This window comes from Eupeodes corollae, chromosome 3 (genome assembly GCF_945859685.1).
Source record: "Eupeodes corollae chromosome 3, idEupCoro1.1, whole genome shotgun sequence".
NCBI lineage: Eukaryota > Metazoa > Arthropoda > Insecta > Diptera > Syrphidae > Eupeodes > Eupeodes corollae.
The window spans coordinates 125,868,500-125,888,278 of record NC_079149.1 but is presented as its reverse complement, the minus strand read 5'-3'; the positions used below and the strand labels follow the sequence as shown (position 1 = coordinate 125,888,278).

The 19,779-nt window shown below is 32.9% G+C and overlaps 2 protein-coding genes and 1 long non-coding RNA gene across 4 annotated transcripts in view; 2 read left to right on the top strand and 1 right to left on the bottom strand.

Annotated features, from left to right (window-relative positions):
• The window catches only part of LOC129949031 (uncharacterized), a 173,595-nt gene that overhangs the window by 32,741 nt on the left and 121,075 nt on the right, over positions 1 to 19,779 (top strand). The window lies entirely within an intron of this gene.
• Positions 7,592 to 8,436, top strand: LOC129949050 (uncharacterized). The gene is made up of 3 exons (XM_056060261.1): positions 7,592 to 7,718; positions 7,771 to 8,070; positions 8,126 to 8,436. The coding sequence occupies exons 1-3, from the start codon at positions 7,638 to 7,640 to the stop codon at positions 8,333 to 8,335; spliced, it is 591 nt and encodes a 196-aa protein (XP_055916236.1). The 5' UTR covers positions 7,592 to 7,637; the 3' UTR covers positions 8,336 to 8,436.
• On the bottom strand, positions 8,531 to 9,075 carry LOC129949054 (uncharacterized). The gene is made up of 3 exons (XR_008781996.1): positions 8,923 to 9,075; positions 8,637 to 8,857; positions 8,531 to 8,570 (listed from the first exon to the last, which is right to left on the bottom strand). It is a non-coding gene; the product is annotated as an uncharacterized LOC129949054 (long non-coding RNA).

Sequence of the window (19,779 nt, the reverse complement as noted above, 5' to 3'; positions counted from 1 at the left end):
GCCTTTTTATCTGTATAACAAAATTTATTTGAAGTCGATATCTCTTCTGGTTCTTGAGCTATGGACAACGTAAGAGACGTCACGAACGCACGGACGACGAACGTACGTACACACGCACGCACAGACATCTTTCTAAAAATCTTTTATTTTGACTCTAGGGACCTTGAAACGTCGAAAAATGTCAAAATTTTCAATTTGAAAAATCCTATGGGAAGTTAACAAAACCTCTCCAAAAATTAAATGTGTCACTTAACTATATTTCTATTCTTCCATAGAATGCTTTTTTGACAAGACGTTTCTATTTCTGAAACGAACTTTGTCTAAGTAGTTTTCTCGAAGCATGGCTATCCCATATCCTCTCCTGGATTTGTCTTAAATATCTTAAAACTTATCTTACGATTTGTAAAATTCCAAATGTCATTGTTTTTTCTTTCAAAAATTTAAAACAAAATGTAAGAATTTTGAACATCTCGTTCCAAAGACAAATATCATAATTTTTCTTCTAGATTAAAAAAAATCAATTTTTTTTTTTAAATGAATTCCAAGACAATTTTGAGCGGTTTTAGAATCGTTGCGAATGTCAAATATCATCACCATTTTTCTAAAATTAAATACATTCATTTTAAGAGGTTTTTTTAATACTTTGCTTTAAATTTGAAATGTCAAATGTCATAATTATTTTTAAAGAATTCAAAATAAATTTTCAAATGAAATAGAGATTGTGGCTTAGCCTTAAATCGGTTTGACAGTTCAATTTGAGAACTTGACCGATGGAAAATTCATTATGACATCTTTGTCATATCTCAAATGTCATCAAAAGTTTAAAATTGATCTCTTTGAGAGTATTCACATTAGACTTTTTTCATTAAACGTAAAAATGTTCATCATTTCATTTTAGTTCCCTTTGATAGGTCAAAATATATAGTTTTTCACCAGGAAGAAATTTTTATTTTATAAAGTTTTTTTTTAATAAGTAGAAAAAAAAAATAAATCACTTTAAAACAGTCTAATGTGAACAACATCTTTGAAGTAAAACAAATTGTACTAGATTCAAAAGAATAAGGGTTTATATAAACGATAATTTTTAGTGCAGTAGTGTAGTAAATCTGGTAATACTATTCTTTGGAATTGGTCTTTTTTACAGCTGTCACTTGATTTATGCTCTGTGTATCCTGCAAGATCGTGTGACTTTACGTAACTGGATTTCTTTTTGTGCTTATATGTGGTTGCCCACGCATTGGAATTGATCTTTTTGACAGCTGTCAGTTGATTTGTGCTCAGTTTATTCTGCAAGATCGTGCGACTTTACGTAAGTGGATTGACGCCTTAGAAGAGAATATTCTGAGTGTTATTGCTGACATATGGTCTCAAAGTAAATAGAAAGAAAATGTTTTGAACATGTTCAGTGCTAGCGTTTATTTTGAAACATGTTGCTTTATAAAATTTCGTAGTAGAATTGACGTTTTTCACTGCATTTCTCAAAAATATAGTACCTATGGAAAGATTGTCTGTTACCGACTGCTTGTTTAAGTTATATGATATACGATGTTTTTCAAACCTCCACCTAAAAGTATTCGCTTTACCTATATCAATTTCATGCCAAGCTATTGAAATTCTGTAGCTCATTTGTAGTGAAGTCCTTAACAAAGTGCAAATTAACCAAAATCTTCACACTTAACCACTTTGTACATCTTCTTCTGCATCTGCAGATGCATCTATATATAGAATATTGAATTAACAATTCAACAAAGTCGACGACGACGACGACCAAGGCAACCAAGACGACCAAGACGACGCGAAGCACGACGCACAAATCGAAATGGAATGAAGTGTAAGCCAAATAGATCCACCACTTCTATCTTGTATAATGTGATAATCGTATATATAATAGAAAATTAATGCAAATTCTATTGAAATTATACAACAAAGCGACATCACCCAACCACAAGTTGTACAATCACTTCCTCCCGCATGGTTAAGCATTAGCATCAAAATTATAACCACCACCACCCTATCCTATAAATATGGAGGAATATATACGAGTCTATGCATCATAATGATGCAAAGATGCAACCAAGCTCCATAACCATAACTATTACCAATTCCAAAACACACAAACCTAACCAAACCAAATCAAAACCCGCTCATCCATTTAAATGCAATTCGTAGCAAATCCGTTTTCTAGGTTGAGCGTTTGTGACTCTAATTTCAATTTAATTCATTATGGAGTCGCTCTGTTCTGATCTGATGTTGATGATGATGATGATGAGGGATGCCTTAACAGTGTGTCATCATCGTACTTCAGCGTCGTCGTCGTAGTTGCAGTTTTGTCGGTCATTCAAAAAGTCTTTGCACATCAATTGAATTCTAAGTACCTTGGGTATACCAATATTTCTAACCTACCTATATTTTGCATTTTAAGTGTCAGTATTTCAAATATTCAAAACAAACTTGTAGGTTGTTTTCAATAAATTAACCACTAACCATCCCGCATCAACCAACGACGCGACGACATCGACAGCCAACCGACGAGGGATGGACGGACGAGGACAACTAACGACCACAACAATAACCAAGTCGTCATTAGCTTTTAATTAATTTTATTATTTAAACAGAATTCAACAAAACAAGATTTTCCCAGAAATGCAATGCTAAACTACCTAACCGACGCGATGCGACCGATCTACCAACAAACGATCATTTTAGAATTATTATATCTTTAGATTCTCTTAATGCTTTTTATTTTCTTAAAGATATATCAATGCAAGAGAGTATTTTTCAGCTCGAGATATAATCTTAGATGATCTTGAAGTTGAAGAAAATCGCATGTCTCGAAGATTTGCATAATGAATAGTTAGTTATTGGTGAAGGCAACAAAGCGACGACAAGCGACAACGACTTGACTTCGATAATAGAGAGTCCACTCCTAGTCTTTGGACTTTACCTCACCCTAAAAACGCCATCTTCTCGGAAATATGTTTTGAAGCTTCTCAAGACTTCTATACCTATTCGTACGATCTTTTAAAGGGTGTCTTTTTAGCGGGTATAGAAATATAATAAAACACAGAAGACGATTTTTTAAATATGAAATAGACAATAATAGTTCTCAATCAGTCTTATCTGGAAGTCCAATTTTCGATAACAGAATATTGGCAATAACACGACGAATTTCGTACTCCAATTGGTCAAACAGTTTATGCTTATATCTTATCCGCACAGTAACTAATTATGAGTCGGTAACATAAAACCATGCGGTTAACAATCGTTTAATTTCATAAATCAATGATGACACAATCTGTCTGACATATTGCGCAGCGCCATCTTCTTGCAACCACAGGTCCTGTCCATCAATACTATTCAATTGATGAAGAAAGAAGTCAGTAGTTATGGGTCTATAGCAACCACTAACTAAATTGTTTTTGCCAGGATTGGTTTTCAAAAAGTACAGACCAATTATTCCAATAATTTATAAAACATCAAACAGTCAATTTTTGTGGATGCAACGGTGTCTTAACATACACTTGAGGATTATCATCACTCCAAATACGTCAGTTTCCGTTATTCACGTATCAATTTGGCTGAAAAGTCTACGCCTTTCTAGGTGATCCCGTGACTTCAATTCTTGAAATGTCAAACTAACTTGAAAACAAGTCATCTGACAGCTGTCAAAAATGGCACCAGTTTAAATAGTGTTACCAGCTTAGTATTCTATACCTCTAAGAAAACACCCTTTATAATATTGTATTAAGAATACAATAATATTTGTGCACTGCAGTGGATGAATATATTGCACATAAAAAAATTGTATGAAGGAAGGAAAAAATTGCAAATCAAATTACCGCATCTGATTGAGTGGAGTGTTATTAGTTTTGAAAAGCGATTAGCTTGGTCTTTGCCGCCTCGTCGCGTCTCGTCAATTAAGTTTAAAAAAAAAAATACATACAAATGTTTAAAGTCCGAACAATTTTAAAAGCGAAAAACTCAGACTCTTGTTTTGTAAAGTAAATTTGACCCAGTCACACATAAAATAAGAAAAAAATTAAGATGCATGAATCTCCATCCACATGCATTTCACATTTAATTGAAAACAATCCAGAGTGGCACTTGAGTGACAAGTGGTTGCTATTTTAATTAGCATCAAGAAAAAAAATAAAGATTCTTTGGAGTAAAATACAAAACACAAAAAGAAATAAGAAAACAAGAATCTAAGTAAAACCAAATGTTGATGTTTTTTATTTTCTGTCTTAAACCCCGCACACATGGACTCTGAAAGGTATACAAACAAAACAAAAAAAATAAGTTCTTAAGGTGAGATCAATAAAATAAACAGATTGATCATGAACATTGTATAATTGAATAGTTTAATAATTGCAACAAGGTTAAGGTTGCAAAAATGTTTATGCATATTTTTGTTTTGTAAGTTACAAGTCATCGTTTTGTTTTCTTATGCAAAATAACCAGTTGAAGGAGTGTGGCAGTGTATAATGTTGAATTGATGAGTTCTTTATTTGTATATTAGAATTTTTCTTGTGAGGAAAAAAAGTGTGGGCCTAAAAGTTTTCCCCTGAGGTTGGCCCTTTGATTCTTGTTTTCGGCATGTCTGGAGGGGAATTAGAATAATTTGGTGTTTGACATCATAAAAATTCCAGAAAAATAAAGGCAGAGAAGAAGACTTAAAAATTAAAGGTACAAAGAAAAATCCTTTTTCAATTTTACAGAATAATATCAGAAACACGAAATAGATAAAAGTTTGAGTCACTACACTACATTCTTCCTATAGATGGCTTAATATTTATTTCTGTTCTTAAACTGAAGTCCAAAGTGTTTGCGTTAGCAAAATATCTTAAACTTGTTACTTTTTCATGGATTTTTGACAGTAAATGTCATTATGTGTCATTGAATGATGCACATTTAACAGCATCATTTGTCACATTAATCTTGTATTAAAATTTTATCAACATCATTCCATTTTGTACTCTAACATCCAATTTTTTCAGAAATTGTCACAACAACTGTCACATTTTTTAGCAAATGTCAAATCAGAAGAAACTCATTGTAGTATTTTTATGTATTAAATATGGACGCAATCGAATTAGTTTCTTGAAAAAAACTCTCTGTTTTACTAAATCTGTCAAAGGTAAAAGTTCAAGTCATTATTTTGTTAAAGGTGACAGGTGTAAATAATACTTATTAAAAGTCTTTATTTTCGGCCGTGAATAAAGTCGTAAAATAGTTAATTTTATAGAAAAAGAAATGGAATTGTATAAACTATATAATTTTTGTTCGGTTAAAACCTCACTTTTTTACTCGCCCCACATTCTTGTCAACAGAAGGAGCAACACAACTTTGTTTTATTTTATCTGTCACTTAATAATTTAAAAATAAATGAAAAAGACAATAAGCTACGTACCTTGGCTGTTTAGTTGTAGGTTGTTACCTTTTCATACAAATAAACTCGTGAAAGATTGAGAAATATGCTAAAGTCAAAAGTAACGCGAATCACTTTGATGAAATGACAGATTACGTTGAAATTTATGGTCAAAATAGTCACCTGTATCCTAAAAAACTTTTTTTTCTTTAAATCTCCAGATAATAAATGGCATTATGTTATTTTCTTCTCCAAAATACCAATTGACATTGAAGTTTGATTCCTTCCTTACCTTTTTGTAGTGATTAAATTTTGATGTTTCATCATTTTATTAACTAAGAAAGTTATGGAATTATTATACTTCAAATTTATGAGTTTGACATTCGCGAATATGAACGATTAATGTGCACCGCAAATGACGTTTTGCGTTAAATGCCACTTCAAACAGTAAGTAATGCTGTTAAGGCTGAGATAACATTTAGTTCTTAAGTCCTTGGTATAAAAATAGAGTTTACATTTTTTTTGGGGAATCATAAGTCAATTACAAGTTGAAAACTCGATCGAAAGAATAACTTGACTATCAAGGATAATGTATTCAATAGCTGTTCCAGTTATTAAGCTGAGTAAAATTAAATTCAAATACTCCTCCAAAATAAATCTTATCCTTGATATCTTTCAACTTGTAAGTGGAAATTTGTAACTGTTTGTACGTTATGGGGTTTCCCCTTAATTTGATGTTCATTAGAATGCCTTTCATTATTTCATTCATAAATAATAGGGTTTGGCGTCGGGAAATGAGAAACGGTCTAACTATGAAAGTCTGTACATGTTTCAAAAGACAAAGTTTTATTCCCGCTTGAGAAACACAGATACTTTTCTGTCAATAAGGAAATGGAAGAGGAAAAAAGCCTCCTTGTCGTAAATTGAGTGTTGTATTCAATGGAGGACATAGCTATACTTTGTCTTGTGTTACAAAGCACACACCACACATGGTCATACACATCATCACTTTTTGTAAAACATATGGCAAAAAAGAAAACATTACATTTCATTCAATGTGTGTGAATGTTTGTTTTTTTCTATTTTCATCAATCTGTAATTTCAATTTTCTCAAATTGCATAGAATTAGTTTGTGATAGACATACAAGTACACACACTATTCATTCAAACATTAAAACTTTCTGTCTGTCATTTCTTCTGTGTAGTGTACCTCCACCCAGGCTTGCCTATTGGGCTATTTATTGAAAATTTCAGTATGACAGTTCACTCACAATTGGGCTATTTCATTTTTTCATTAGCACAAATAAATCACGTACTTGAACTTGTCAAAAGTTAATTGTGTTTTTTCATTAAAGCTTTTAGAATATTTTAATGCATATTGAGCTACTTTACCGGCTCCCATTTTGTGCTACAAACATTTTTTCATGGGCTCTTTAAATAGTTTAGAAAATGGCAACCCTGTTCCTATCTTTCATTTAAAGTTTTTCTCATCATCATAATCAAGCATCGTGTGTGTAGTGTGTAATGGGTGTAATACTTGTTGCTACTAGATATGTTTGTTTTTCCTCAACAAATAGACATCCACAAAAAAAGAGAAAAAATAACAAAAATAAATAAACAAAATCTGTGTGAGTTAACAATCTGACATTGAAAAGTGCCATGGAAAAGCGTAATTACCTCTTTCTATACACTTGGCGAATACAAATAGCTCGATTTAACATTTTAAAATACCGCTGTGCTCCCGCACCAAAATACAAAACAAAATAAAGTAGGTAATACTTGTTGTTGCTCTGCTTGTTATTATTTTGTTTTTGTTTAAATTCAATTCGCAAAGATACGAAAATTACATCAACTTTGAGCTCAGATTTACCTGTCACTTTTCGCTAGCATACATAATAATGAAAATATAAAATAATATCAAAGAATGACATGCAACTGCTTTGAATGGTGGAAAAATTAAATGTTTCCATCACGCGAGCTGTACGAAAATATTATCAGCAAGCAAATACAAAATTAAAAAATATAAAAATCGAATTTGAACTTGAAACTGCATATGAAAAGACACAATACACCGGGATTACATAAGTTTTCTTACACTGAGCGAAAAAATTCATGGAAACTTCAGTTCAGAAGCGATTTGACATTTAACCTTGGTATCCGAAAAAAAAAACAAATTCTAATCATGGACTGGACATTATTATTATCCAAATAGTTTTGGATAAGTGAGATGATTGAATGTGACACTATAGAGCTCTATACCTTTTGACAGATGCCAAATCTGAAACGTCATAAATCGAACGTGGAGGGCAAACAAAAGGCGCGCTTAAGTTGTTTTGGCTGCTATTTCAAAGTAAGTTTTTAATATTTTTAAATAAATAATATTTAATACAGTTTTTTTTCAGAAAATGGAGATTTCAAACTACGCCAAAGGATTGGATGAACGAAGAAGGAAGGAGTATGTCAGTAAGATCGCCGCGATTGCGGCCAAAGATCCTTACCTCCTCAAGTGCACGGAGCAGTGTCTGCCGAAAAATGTAAACTACGTAAAGATTATTAATTATCTTCTACAAGGAAGGAACACGGTAACAGGAGGCAAACTCGAGTCCAATAAGGCCCTTAGTGCTGGCAAGCTTTACCAAAGTGGATGGGTTCAATCCATGGAAGGATGCCAACACAGTGAATTGTGCTTCATTCTGTCAAAGGTTTTTGTTTTGTACTGTATGTTATATATGCCTCCTACTAACTGAAATTGTTTAGGTGCTTCATACCCAATCACTGAACCTTCCAGCGCTGCGTGTTTGGATTGCAGTGGACAAAGATGGCTTCATCAAAACTGCACATTGCACTTGTGTTGCCGGGCTTGGTGAGTGCTGTACTCACATTGGCGGAACTTTGTTTGCTCTGGAGTCCATAGCAAGAAAATTCGAAGAGGATAATCTAGTAATTAAATTTAAAATTTGTATTTAAAGAAAATTAAATATTGAACAACACAACACTACACAATCTCATAACAAGCATATGAACACAAACATATTGAAAAACAAATAAACTTTTCTAGCAAATGTAAATTGTTTTGTTATTATTAAATTGATTCCAGATATCGGTCACTGATATGAAAGCTTATTGGAAAGTTCCTTCATGAAAGTTCCTTTAGAAGGTATCCAATTTGGATGTAGCTTGTCTTTAAGCTTAGCTGGACGACCTTCAAAAAATTTGTTTTATTTTTATTATACATATTAACATCACTGAAAGTTAAATACGATCTTACTTGTAATAAAATGTTGAGAACATATTCTTGTGTACTTTAGTGAGCTCTCTTTTAAATCCTTTCTTTTAATGGCATTTAGCCATGCTGTTCTCCTTGCTTTAGAGATTTCAATCTCGGTTGGTTTTTTGTGGACGGCCGGGAAGCGAAAAAAACTGAAAGTGTGATCCCGTTCTGCTCTTTTGGAACAACCAATAACGCAGCACGTTGAAGGCATTTTTTACCTAACACAAACAACAAACAGAGAAGATTAAAGAAATCCACAGAACAACACACTGAAGGTATTTACTTTAATAAATGATAACTTTTGATTATTATTACACAGTACGTTTTATATTTGTCACTTCTTTAAAGAAATAAATGCAAAGTTTTTCTTGTTTGCCCTCCACGCATAAATGACAGACAAGACGTCATTTCGTTTGACGTTTCTCTCCGGTTCTCTATTGGAGCCTTATCTAAAACCGGATATCCGACAATATTTTATCCGGAAATTGGACCAGATATTTAAAATATTCAGAAAGTTATTTCAGATCACTGAATTTAGTTCACATTGTATTAGGTTGCTGTCACTTTCTTAAACCTTTAACGTTGAATCTCAGTGCATCCAATTTAACATTTATAATTTTGACAGCTCCTTATGTCAAATAAAAAATGTTTGAATTGTCATAACTTTCCTTAATTTGTCTTAAATCTGAATTAAGTCTTTTGGTTTTCGTTTACCTACTTTCTTTTATTCATTTTTCTGAGTGTAACTTTAGTAGGTAGACTAATGGAGTAGTAGAGCAAAAAATCAATGGTGCGGTAACTGCAGACGCAGGCGCATGTTAAGCCTACTAACAATATTAAGCTGAGCACGCAAGCCAATGTATGTAAATGAGTGGAATTATTGTGTGGTATTGCTGGTACCTACATATACATATGATGGCTTTGACAATGGCACAGCAACGCGAGGAACATGCACCAGTGACAGATGGAGAGAGATAGAGAGAGACCGAAAGAGACACTTGCTAAAGGTATAAAGTTTAATTTGCTGCGCGGTTTTTGGTATTACATACACGTAACCCTTGCATGCCATATGCAATAGCCATTATACGCGTATACTCGTTATATGCCAATTACTAATCAAAGCTGACATTAAGCCTTGATAAAGAAAATTTCAATGTGATTCACTGAGCTATTATTGCATTGTGATTACGAAGTTTCAATAATCTAATCTATATACATATAAACATCATCACGGTTGAGGTTGAGGTCTACCCCAAAATAAAAAAAAAAAAAACATAACTCATGCTTACCTATTTTGACGTACCTACTATAGAAAAGAGTAGTATGGCTTAAAGCCCCGCTTACATATAAATGCGTATCAAATTTCCAATTCCAAAAGTTTAAACTGGTGTATGCGAACGATAATCTGAGTAATTTATTTTAATGAGAATCGGTCATTGTGTTTCTTAGTCATTTAAACAAAAACAAAACAAAAAATAAACGTCATCTCACAAATCAAATGGATAGATGAATATTTTGTCTTCTGTCAATTATTATATTCGGCACTCAAATCAAATTGTATATTTTATATTGTCTTGATGTATGTATGTCATAAAGATGCTATCATCAGACCCATAAATTATTGGCGCTGACAACTGATAGCATTCAAATAATTAATTATAAACGATTTTGGTTTGGGGCTCGTCGGCATGGTGATGACAAAAGTTTTAAAAGAAATGCACAAAATTCCATGAGGTACCATGAAGTAGACATATTGGTCCTGTTTTGTTTTTATTTTTGATTGATTCTTGCAAATTTTTGACTTCGAGGATGAGTTATGAATTTTAAATAAAAGTTTGACTGAATTTTAATTGGAATACGTGTAAACGCAACCTTACTTTTTTGAGTTTATATGGCTCGTGGTGAAATTTACATACGGGATTGTTTGAAATGTCAAAAGCCTTTTGTTGATGAAAATGGAATCGATTAAATGTTTTATTGTTTTTAGTTGAAATGATTTGTGAAAATTGATAAGTAATTTAATAATATCGCGTTAAAGATCTCAAGATTAAAGTAAACCATTTAAGACGATAGCGATTTGGAGGTAAAACATTTGACGTTTGTGCCAAGAAACTCAAATCTGTCAGATTAAATTTGTTGTGTCATTCGGGAAAACTGAATTTTAGATCTTAACAGTGACATTTATCAAAGATATGACATATGTCAACTCATAATCTGTCAAATTTGCTTAGGTATTAAAAATGCTTTAATATGCCCTCATCTTTACAATTCCAATAAATTAAAAAAAAAACATTATATCTGATGTTTATTTCCGCTAAAAAAGCAATAAAAACTTCAATATTCTGAAAAGTACTAAACTAACATGCACTGCAATTGTCAATTCCCGCTTAAAACAACTTAATATCAAATCACACAATGCAGCGCAGTGCAGAGATTTTCAAGGCACTTGTTTTGTTTGCTGTTGTTTTAATTTGTTTTACTTTTTTTTATTGTTATAATGAAACGAATTAATTTTGTGTCGTCCCTCTGTTTATAAATAAAAAAAAAACTCTCACACACACATTAATATCAACCAGTAAGTAACAAATAATTATGTGATTTTCTGTAATCAGTTGTAATCAAAGTTTTCAGTGTCATTATTGACAGCAAAAATGACAATGAAGCCGCAGTAAGTAAATATAGTGTTGGAAATATATAAACTTCAAATATAAAAATAAAAATGCGTACAAGATGGTTAACAACAGGAAAATATAATTTTATGTAGACATAAGTTCGATAGAGTGAGTAAAGTTGCAATGTCAAAAGCTTGGATAGGAATAGTTGGTTGGTTTTGATTTGATTAAATTATTTGTGTATTCTTTTTTTTATTTTTTATTTATAGAATTCAGGCCTTTGCCGATAAGAATGCATAACACCACTTGAGTTGATAAATTAGGCTACATTTAAGGTCACATATGTAGTTTTATGTGTCTACATTTAAGTAGCGAAGAGATAGCGGAAAGCAATTTTCTCCTATAGACGTAACTAAATATAAATTGAAGAGACCACCCAAAATAATTATTCTTTACTAATTTCCGATAACGATGTGTCTTTTTGATACATATTCAGAAAATAATTTGTTTGAAATTGGAGTAGTTTCATGTCTTGATAAATATAATGTTGAGTATTTTTTTGAATACCAACACTTAACGTTGGGCGCCATTTTTTGTATAAATTGAGGTTTTATAATAAGATAGGTCAACAAATCTCCTTTTCCTTAAATTGTCGTCATATTTTTAGTAAGTAACAAAAATCATGTCAACCGAATTGCTTCCAAATCAATATAATGTACCTTACATTGGGCGCCATTTAATTCTAATAGTCTAAGTCCAAGGTAAATATCAGAATAAGAAATTCTGTTCAGTATCTATCCAAGCTGATTTTAAACTCTGTATGTGATCTTGAAAACAATTAACCTAGTTGAATACACTAAACGTAAAAATTCACTACGAAGAAAAATACTCTAAAGTCTCTTTTTAATTTTAAGATCCACCTGTCAAAAAAAACCCTTCCCGCTAATCTATTTGACACACTTTACTCGATCTCGATAAAATCTATAATTTATAGAGACATTTAAAAGTATTGTGTGACAACCAAAAACCATCAAGTCAAGTGCATGTTTAATTTGTTCAGCTGTCATGAAACCAACTAAAAAAAAGTAAAAAAAAGGTTTGTTCGTTTAAAAAAAAAGTGCTAAAAAGATCTGTTTATCTGACTTTATCTCTGTTCACTCTTAACTTCAGAGATACTTATATTACAATTACAACTCAAACCACTACCACAAAGCACCGATAAAATATAATTACTTCCATTGGCTGTGACCATGAAAACCACCAACTAACCAACTGATTCGATCCAAAAACATTACATAATTCTTGAACAAAAACAAAATAAAAAAAAAAACCAACAACAACCAGCAGAAAATACGAGAAAAGTTACAGGCAGCAAAGCAATGGACGAAGATACGATTGTCATGCCGAGAGCAACTAACACATACAGCAAAAATACACAAGATGAAAAATAAAATTCCACTTACATATGAACAAACGTTCGTACTCATAGGTATATTGATGCTACAATCAGCTTTTATAGCAAAGCAAGATCATCATCGTCATATAGCTTGGAGTTTTTATTTTATAGCGAACTGACGGCCGTTAAAGTTTACATTACAAATGCTATCTTTGAATTAACCCATTGTAGTTGAACGCACTCATTTTAAGTGTCACTTTCCTGATTTGACATTTCGAAAAAGAGTATGGATCTTACACCCCTTTCACATGAGGAAATAGCCTTTTTGAGAAGTTTTACACTCGTTTTAAACTGCCACCAGACCCTTAACTAAAAATGGATGCTATTTACTCCACAAATGAATCTTTCATTCATGATGTAGATATTATTCTCTCAATTATAAAAAAAACAACACAAATACATTTTATTTCAGTGTTATACTTAATGCGCATCTGCATCAGGTGAAACGTCAGTTGATGTTATTATATTTTTATTTGCCATAACCAAACTTAAAAGCACTAAACCAAAAGATTATGATCATACATTTCTTGCCAAAAATGCATTATCTGAAGGCCTACAACATAATCGTAGGTAGATTTTATGAAAACAAAAAAGATGTTCCAAACGGATAAGCAATGGGCGGTGGATTGTTTAAATGGATTCTCTCCATATTTTGGTCGCGATTGAAATAAACGATGATGGACAAGCCAACAAAAACAAGTCCAACGATTACGTGTGTTTCTTGTCTCTCATGGTATATTATATTGGTTGCAATTTGTTTTGAATTTTGGTTATAACTACCAAATTTGGTTGCGGGATTAAATGGCGCGATCTTGGAGTAAGAATTGTGTCTCTGGACCATCTGTTGAACTCGATGACCATGAAATTGAAAAAAAATATGTGATACAAAACGAAACTATAACCATTGAAAATGAACGTTTTAAATTTCGAAAAATATAAAAGATGGTTAAACCTGACAACTGACAATAAATTATCCTGAGTTAACTGTTTAAGGCAGTTTAAAAGATGACATATATGATCTAATTCTATAGTCTGCAAAATTATTGTGTCACTCTAGGAAATTTTGTTCGAATTTCTTTTGGATTGCGTAGTTAAATTTTGACATAAACAAATGTGACGTGTAAAATTGACATTTACGTCATTAGTATGGCTTTGCTTTTGATAGATGTCAGTTTAGGTTAAGTTGTTACTTCGATTTACTTAACGAATCACAGAGTTCTGTGTAACTTAACTATCGTCTTCTTCTCTTCTTCATCAATCTTAACTATTTTCTTCTTCTCCATCAAAAGAGGGAGATAAAATGGAACGTCAAATTATAACAATGTTAACAGCGCCCTCTGAAATGGCCTAAAGGCAATTTTGCTTGTCATTCTTTTTTCTGGAAACAACTGTTGTAAAGGGTGATTTTTTTGAGGTTAGGATTTTCATGCATTAGTATTTGACAGATCACGCAGGATTTCAGACATGGTGTCAAAGAGAAAGATGCTCAGTATGCTTTGACATTTCATCATGAATAGACTTACTAACGAGCAACGCTTGCAAATCATTGAATTTTATTACCAAAATCAGTGTTCGGTTCGAAATGTGTTTCGCGCTTTACGTCCGATTTATGGTCTACATAATCGACCAAGTGAGCAAACAATTAATGCGATTGTGACCAAGTTTCGCACTCAGTTTACTTTATTGGACATTAAACCAACCACACAAATGCGTACAGTGCGTACAGAAGAGAATATTGCGTCTGTTTCTGAGAGTGTTGCTGAAGACCGTGAAATGTCGATTCGTCGCCGTTCGCAGCAATTGGTTTTGTGTTATTCGACCACATGGAAGATTTTACGCAAAAATCTTGGTGTAAAACCGTATAAAATACAGCTCGTGCAAGAACTGAAGCCGAACGATCTGCCACAACGTCGAATTTTCAGTGAATGGGCCCTAGAAAAGTTGGCAGAAAATCCGCTTTTTTATCGACAAATTTTGTTCAGCGATGAGGCTCATTTCTGGTTGAATGGCTACGTAAATAAGCAAAATTGCCGCATTTGGAGTGAAGAGCAACCAGAAGCCGTTCAAGAACTGCCCATGCATCCCGAAAAATGCACTGTTTGCTGTGGTTTGTACGCTGGTGGAATCATTGGACCGTATTTTTTCAAAGATGCTGTTGGACGCAACGTTACGGTGAATGGCGATCGCTATCGTTCAATGCTAACAAACTTTTTGTTGCCAAAAATGGAAGAACTGAACTTGGTTGACATGTGGTTTCAACAAGATGGCGCTACATGCCACACAGCTCGCGATTCTATGGCCATTTTGAGGGAAAACTTCGGAGAACAATTCATCTCAAGGAATGGACCGGTAAGTTGGCCACCAAGATCATGCGATTTGACGCCTTTAGACCATTTTTTGTGGGGCTACATCAAGTCTAAAGTCTACACAAATAAGCCAGCAACTATTCCAGCTTTGGAAGACAACATTTCCGAAGAAATTCGGGCTATTCCGGCCGAAATGCTCGAAAAAGTTACCCAAAATTGGACTTTCCGAATGAACCACCTAAGACGCAGCCGCGGTCAACATTTAAATGAAATTATCTTCAAAAAGTAAATGTCATGAACCAATCTACCGTTTCACATAAAGAATCGATGAGATTTAGCAAATTTTATGCGTTTTTTTTTTTAAAGTTTTCAAGCTCTTAAAAAATCACGGTTTATAAAGATTGGACTAGATGAAATTTCACTTATTTCTGTTTTCATGTGCACTCACCTTCTTCCGGTTTCAGTGAAAGTAATTTTTGTTTGACAGAAATGTGGGAAACGTCACTTATACAAAAATACTGTTAATATTTGTTTTACTGTTCTGCAAGAAGTCAAAATATCACACTTCATTGAAACCTTTAGCTTAGGCATAAATTTCTCTTAAAGTACCAATAATCATCATCATCGTAGGCCTGTTTCCAAGTCTTAAGCCTTACACAACGCGCATACAACAAAATTACAAACTTCATTCTTCCTCAAAAAAAAAACTAGCACCTCACGTTTCTTTTTTTAAATAATAACAATTATTCATTATTATTACGCTTTCAATTTCATTTTCGTTTATATCAATTTGCACCTTTTCACCACCAAGTCGTATCTTTTGAATAGAGACAAATAATAACAATAATAATTACAAGTGCAAATCCACCCAATTTCAAAATAGGCCATCAGTTGTAATAATAATAAAAACAAGTTCGATGGAAATGGATTCAAAACCTATAGAGATTCACATATAGGCCTATAAGGCTATGTGCTGAGGTCAAAGCGACCTCTAGCGTAGCTATTCAAGTGGATATATTATAGGTTAGGTATTGGTATGTGTTTGGAATTTTGTGTTGTTATTTTTTTTTTGTTTAAAACTCAAAACCACCATTGGAACATTACCTACTAGTGGTCAGCAAATATAAATCGTAATATACAGAACACCTGATGGGACAAGCTGTCTAATGTTATGGCGGTTAACTTGTTTGACAATTGTTATAGGCTTGCAACATGGTTGGTTTGTTGTCCAGTTCACAACAACGACGACGCGACGTTGACGGTGGCGACGCAACGTGACGGTGCTGGTGGTAAGGTGGCAGCAAGAGCGAGATCCAAGTGCTTGAAAACCAAATTGTAAACATTTTTATGCATGATGACAATGACAAGCTGAGCAATGTACGATTGTGGTTTTGCGCGCCAAGCTTCGCAAACTTAACAACAAACATTCTATAACATTTCAAATAATTTTTACTTTGACGTTTTTATCAGGCATTTGCTGGGTTGACACTTAATACGTTTAATGTTTCTTATTTGTCGTATGTACTTTGATTCATGAATTGCCTTACGTTAAGGGGCTTTCCTGTAGAAGAAGCCTTAAAAATATGTTTGTCTATGTTTGGATTGAATATAAGTTCAAGGTTTTACCCAATTTTGAAAAACTCAGGAATTTATACAGTAAGACTCGTTATACGAATCTATAAGAAGATTTTTACTAAATGTCAACATTTTTTTTTAAAAAGGGAGTTCTTAAAAACTCTTTACCTAAAAAGAAGACATACAAAAACAATTTATCGAAAATACAAATTGAAATGCTCTAATTTGTACCATGGTCAAGTTTACTTTAATTATTTTATTTAAGCAGCAGCGTGACTGATGTTAAAGTTATAAACTTGTTGGACCTTCGTTATAGGATGTGAATTGATTTTATAAATAAATGCAAAATGATAACGTACTGAAAAAAATAATGCTGAATGTGTCGCACGTATTTGATTTATAGATAAATCTTTTTAAAAGCAAAAAAGGTTTCAGAAATATGTAGAAATTGATCTGTTTTTAAGAATTAAGAGGCGGTACGTTGCTTTTAAAATTGAGTAAAACATTCCACATTCTCGTTGTGCTGCTGAAAAAAAACAATCTCTATAAGTAAACGCGTTGCGGTGGTATATATAAAATATGACTCACAACTGTGTTATTCACAGACGTTCTTATAATAAACGGACCATAATTATCACATTTACCGGACGTTTCGCAAAAAGTTTTCTTTTCGACATCAATTGTCAATAATAGCCATGTTTGATAACATGGCATTTTTTATTTCCGATAAATGAGAAGGTTTCATCCATCGAATTAAAATAAGAAAATATAATGGAAATTTTTGTAAATAATAAATAAATAAAATTAGCTTGTTAATTATTTTGACATTTCTATGACACCCATTCTGACAGTTTTTCAGTTTTGTATTTCAATCTAGCAAACACAAACAAAACATAAAGTAAAGCTTTTATTGGTTCTGAAAAATGCTCTGAAATTCAATAGTACGCACTGAGTTCAAGAAATTGGACAGACCTAGTTAATTGAATTTCACACGAAGGAAGCTGTCAAAACAACGCAACGCATCCATTAAGTCACACAAATCTCTTTGGTCGTTATTGTCAAGGGGTTTTTTGCCCGAACGAATACCACTGCTTTTATGGGTAGCCCCTTAAGAAGCAGAATAGACAATTGTCAAACACAACTTTGATAACATTTTAAATAATGTAATTGATTTTCTGAATTATGGAAAACGCTTAACAAATAATCTGACAGCTGACAGTTTTTGGAAAGTACAAATTTACACCTGATTTTATTGATATTTAACAGTTTTGTAACAAAATGTCTTGTTCTAAAAACCTAAACATATTCATTGTAAAATTCATGACAGCCATTTAAATTATATGAAGTTAAATAATAGTTTGACAGATTGAAAAGAGAAACCATTTTAGTAATGGCTTTTAAATGGATGTCATTAAAAGTGCTAGTTCGGATTCCGGTCAACTCAATGGTTCAACTTCAACCATTATGATTATATTATGAACAGATCCTTCTTCTTAAACCTAACCATTTAAAAGTAGAGAGCATCAAAAAGACATTTTGCATCCATAATTTCTCTGAGGCTGAGGCAGTTATTTAGTTGGTATAGCAAACTTCAAAAAAGTTCTTTCATTTTAATGTGCAGACAGTTTAATTTTTTTGTTTGCTAAAACGTTTTGAGCATTTAATTTCTTTTATTTTTACTTTTTTATCTTTTCTATGCTTGAATGGCAATCTGACAAATCCAGAATGAATTTGTTAGTCTGTCAGTTTGATAAAATCAAATGAGATGTCAGAGATAGGAACATGATTTGTTTGAATAATAATTCGACAACGAATAATGATTTTTCTTTAACTTTTTTAGGGTTGGGTCCCCATAAAGGTTACGTAAAATATTCTTTTTTTTGTACCTACCTCCACTTTGACAGATGGTCACTTTTTTGTTGTTATCTTCATTATGTAGAATCCAAGCACAACGCGGCGCATCGCATATCGCTATCATCAATTTCCCAAAGCAGAAGAAGAAGTTAAAAAGAAAAATGTGGCAATGCAAAGCTAAAATCATAAAAAAGAACACCATTAAGTAAACCATCATCATCGTTGGTCGTCGTCGTCCGCAGCAACTCGACTCAGCTCTGAAGTTGATATACCAAGTTAGGTACCTCTATAGAGCAAGAGCAGCCAGCTCCACCGATACAATACGATACGATACCAAGACCAGAATACTGAAGGTAATCAACTTTGCTTCAAGTTGTCCCGCACTTTGACGCAGCTGATGCTGATGATTGTCATCTTGTTCTGCTGGTTGCGCTGGTTGGGTCTTGGGTGTCTCTCTGTTGTCGACGTCTCGTGTATGGTATGGTCTTTTAGCGTAGTAACGTAGTCAGCCGTTTCTTGTTCAATATGGTGGTTTTGTATCATGATGTTAATATCACGACTTTTTTTCTTCTTATTTTTTGAAAAAGCTGCACTGCACACTCCCGTTGCCATCGCCAACCAAGCCAAGCCATCAGTTGCATGACAATATCGACCATGGCGGCTCATCATGATGTATACCGCATTTTTCTATATACTGCACATTTTATAAAACGGAAAAAAGACTCAACCCACTCACAAGAAGTAAAATAAATGGTATACGAGACTATGAGCGCAATAGCGTGTTATTTTATATGTTTGCATGGATTTTCATTAAGCATGATGTATATGTACAACGACGATGACGATGGTTATTCCATCCTGTTCTTTTTCACTTAAGTAGGTATCATCTACAAGAACTAAGCAACCAGCAGCGGGTGGTAATAGGGTAAATTGGAAATAGTTTCCTAGTCATATGGAATGTATTCCAAAATTGACTTGTGTTGGGACAGTTTGGGAAAGCTTCTATCTTTGAATCTAGAGAAAGAGAAAACCTTATGAAATATTTGGCATAAGTAATCTGAAGACTTCTAGTCTGTGTTAATTTTATTTTTGGGACAGATTTATAAATCGTTGTTTCATTTTTTATTTTGGACATTTTAGGACAGTTTCATCTTAAGAACTCTTTAGAATATAGAGGAATTTTGTGTGACTTATTTGAAGATAGTTTTCCATTTATTTGGTAAAACATTCAATCGAAATACATTCCTGTTTGGTCTAGAAAGTGACTTATGTTGGGACAGTTTATCTTTGAAGCTTAAAACATTTTTTATCAAATCCAGCTTTTTTTGTGACCGATA

What these genes read in the sequence shown, in the direction of transcription:
- LOC129949050 (XM_056060261.1), top strand. Translation starts at nt 7,638, where the DNA reads ATGCCAAATCTGAAACGTCATAAATCGAACGTGGAGGGCAAACAAAAG. An exon ending in GTTTTGGCTGCTATTTCAAA is followed by an intron (nt 7,719 to 7,770) that starts GTAAGTTTTTAA and finishes GTTTTTTTTCAG; the next exon opens with AAAATGGAGATTTCAAACTA. An exon ending in TGTGCTTCATTCTGTCAAAG is followed by an intron (nt 8,071 to 8,125) that starts GTTTTTGTTTTG and finishes GAAATTGTTTAG; the next exon opens with GTGCTTCATACCCAATCACT.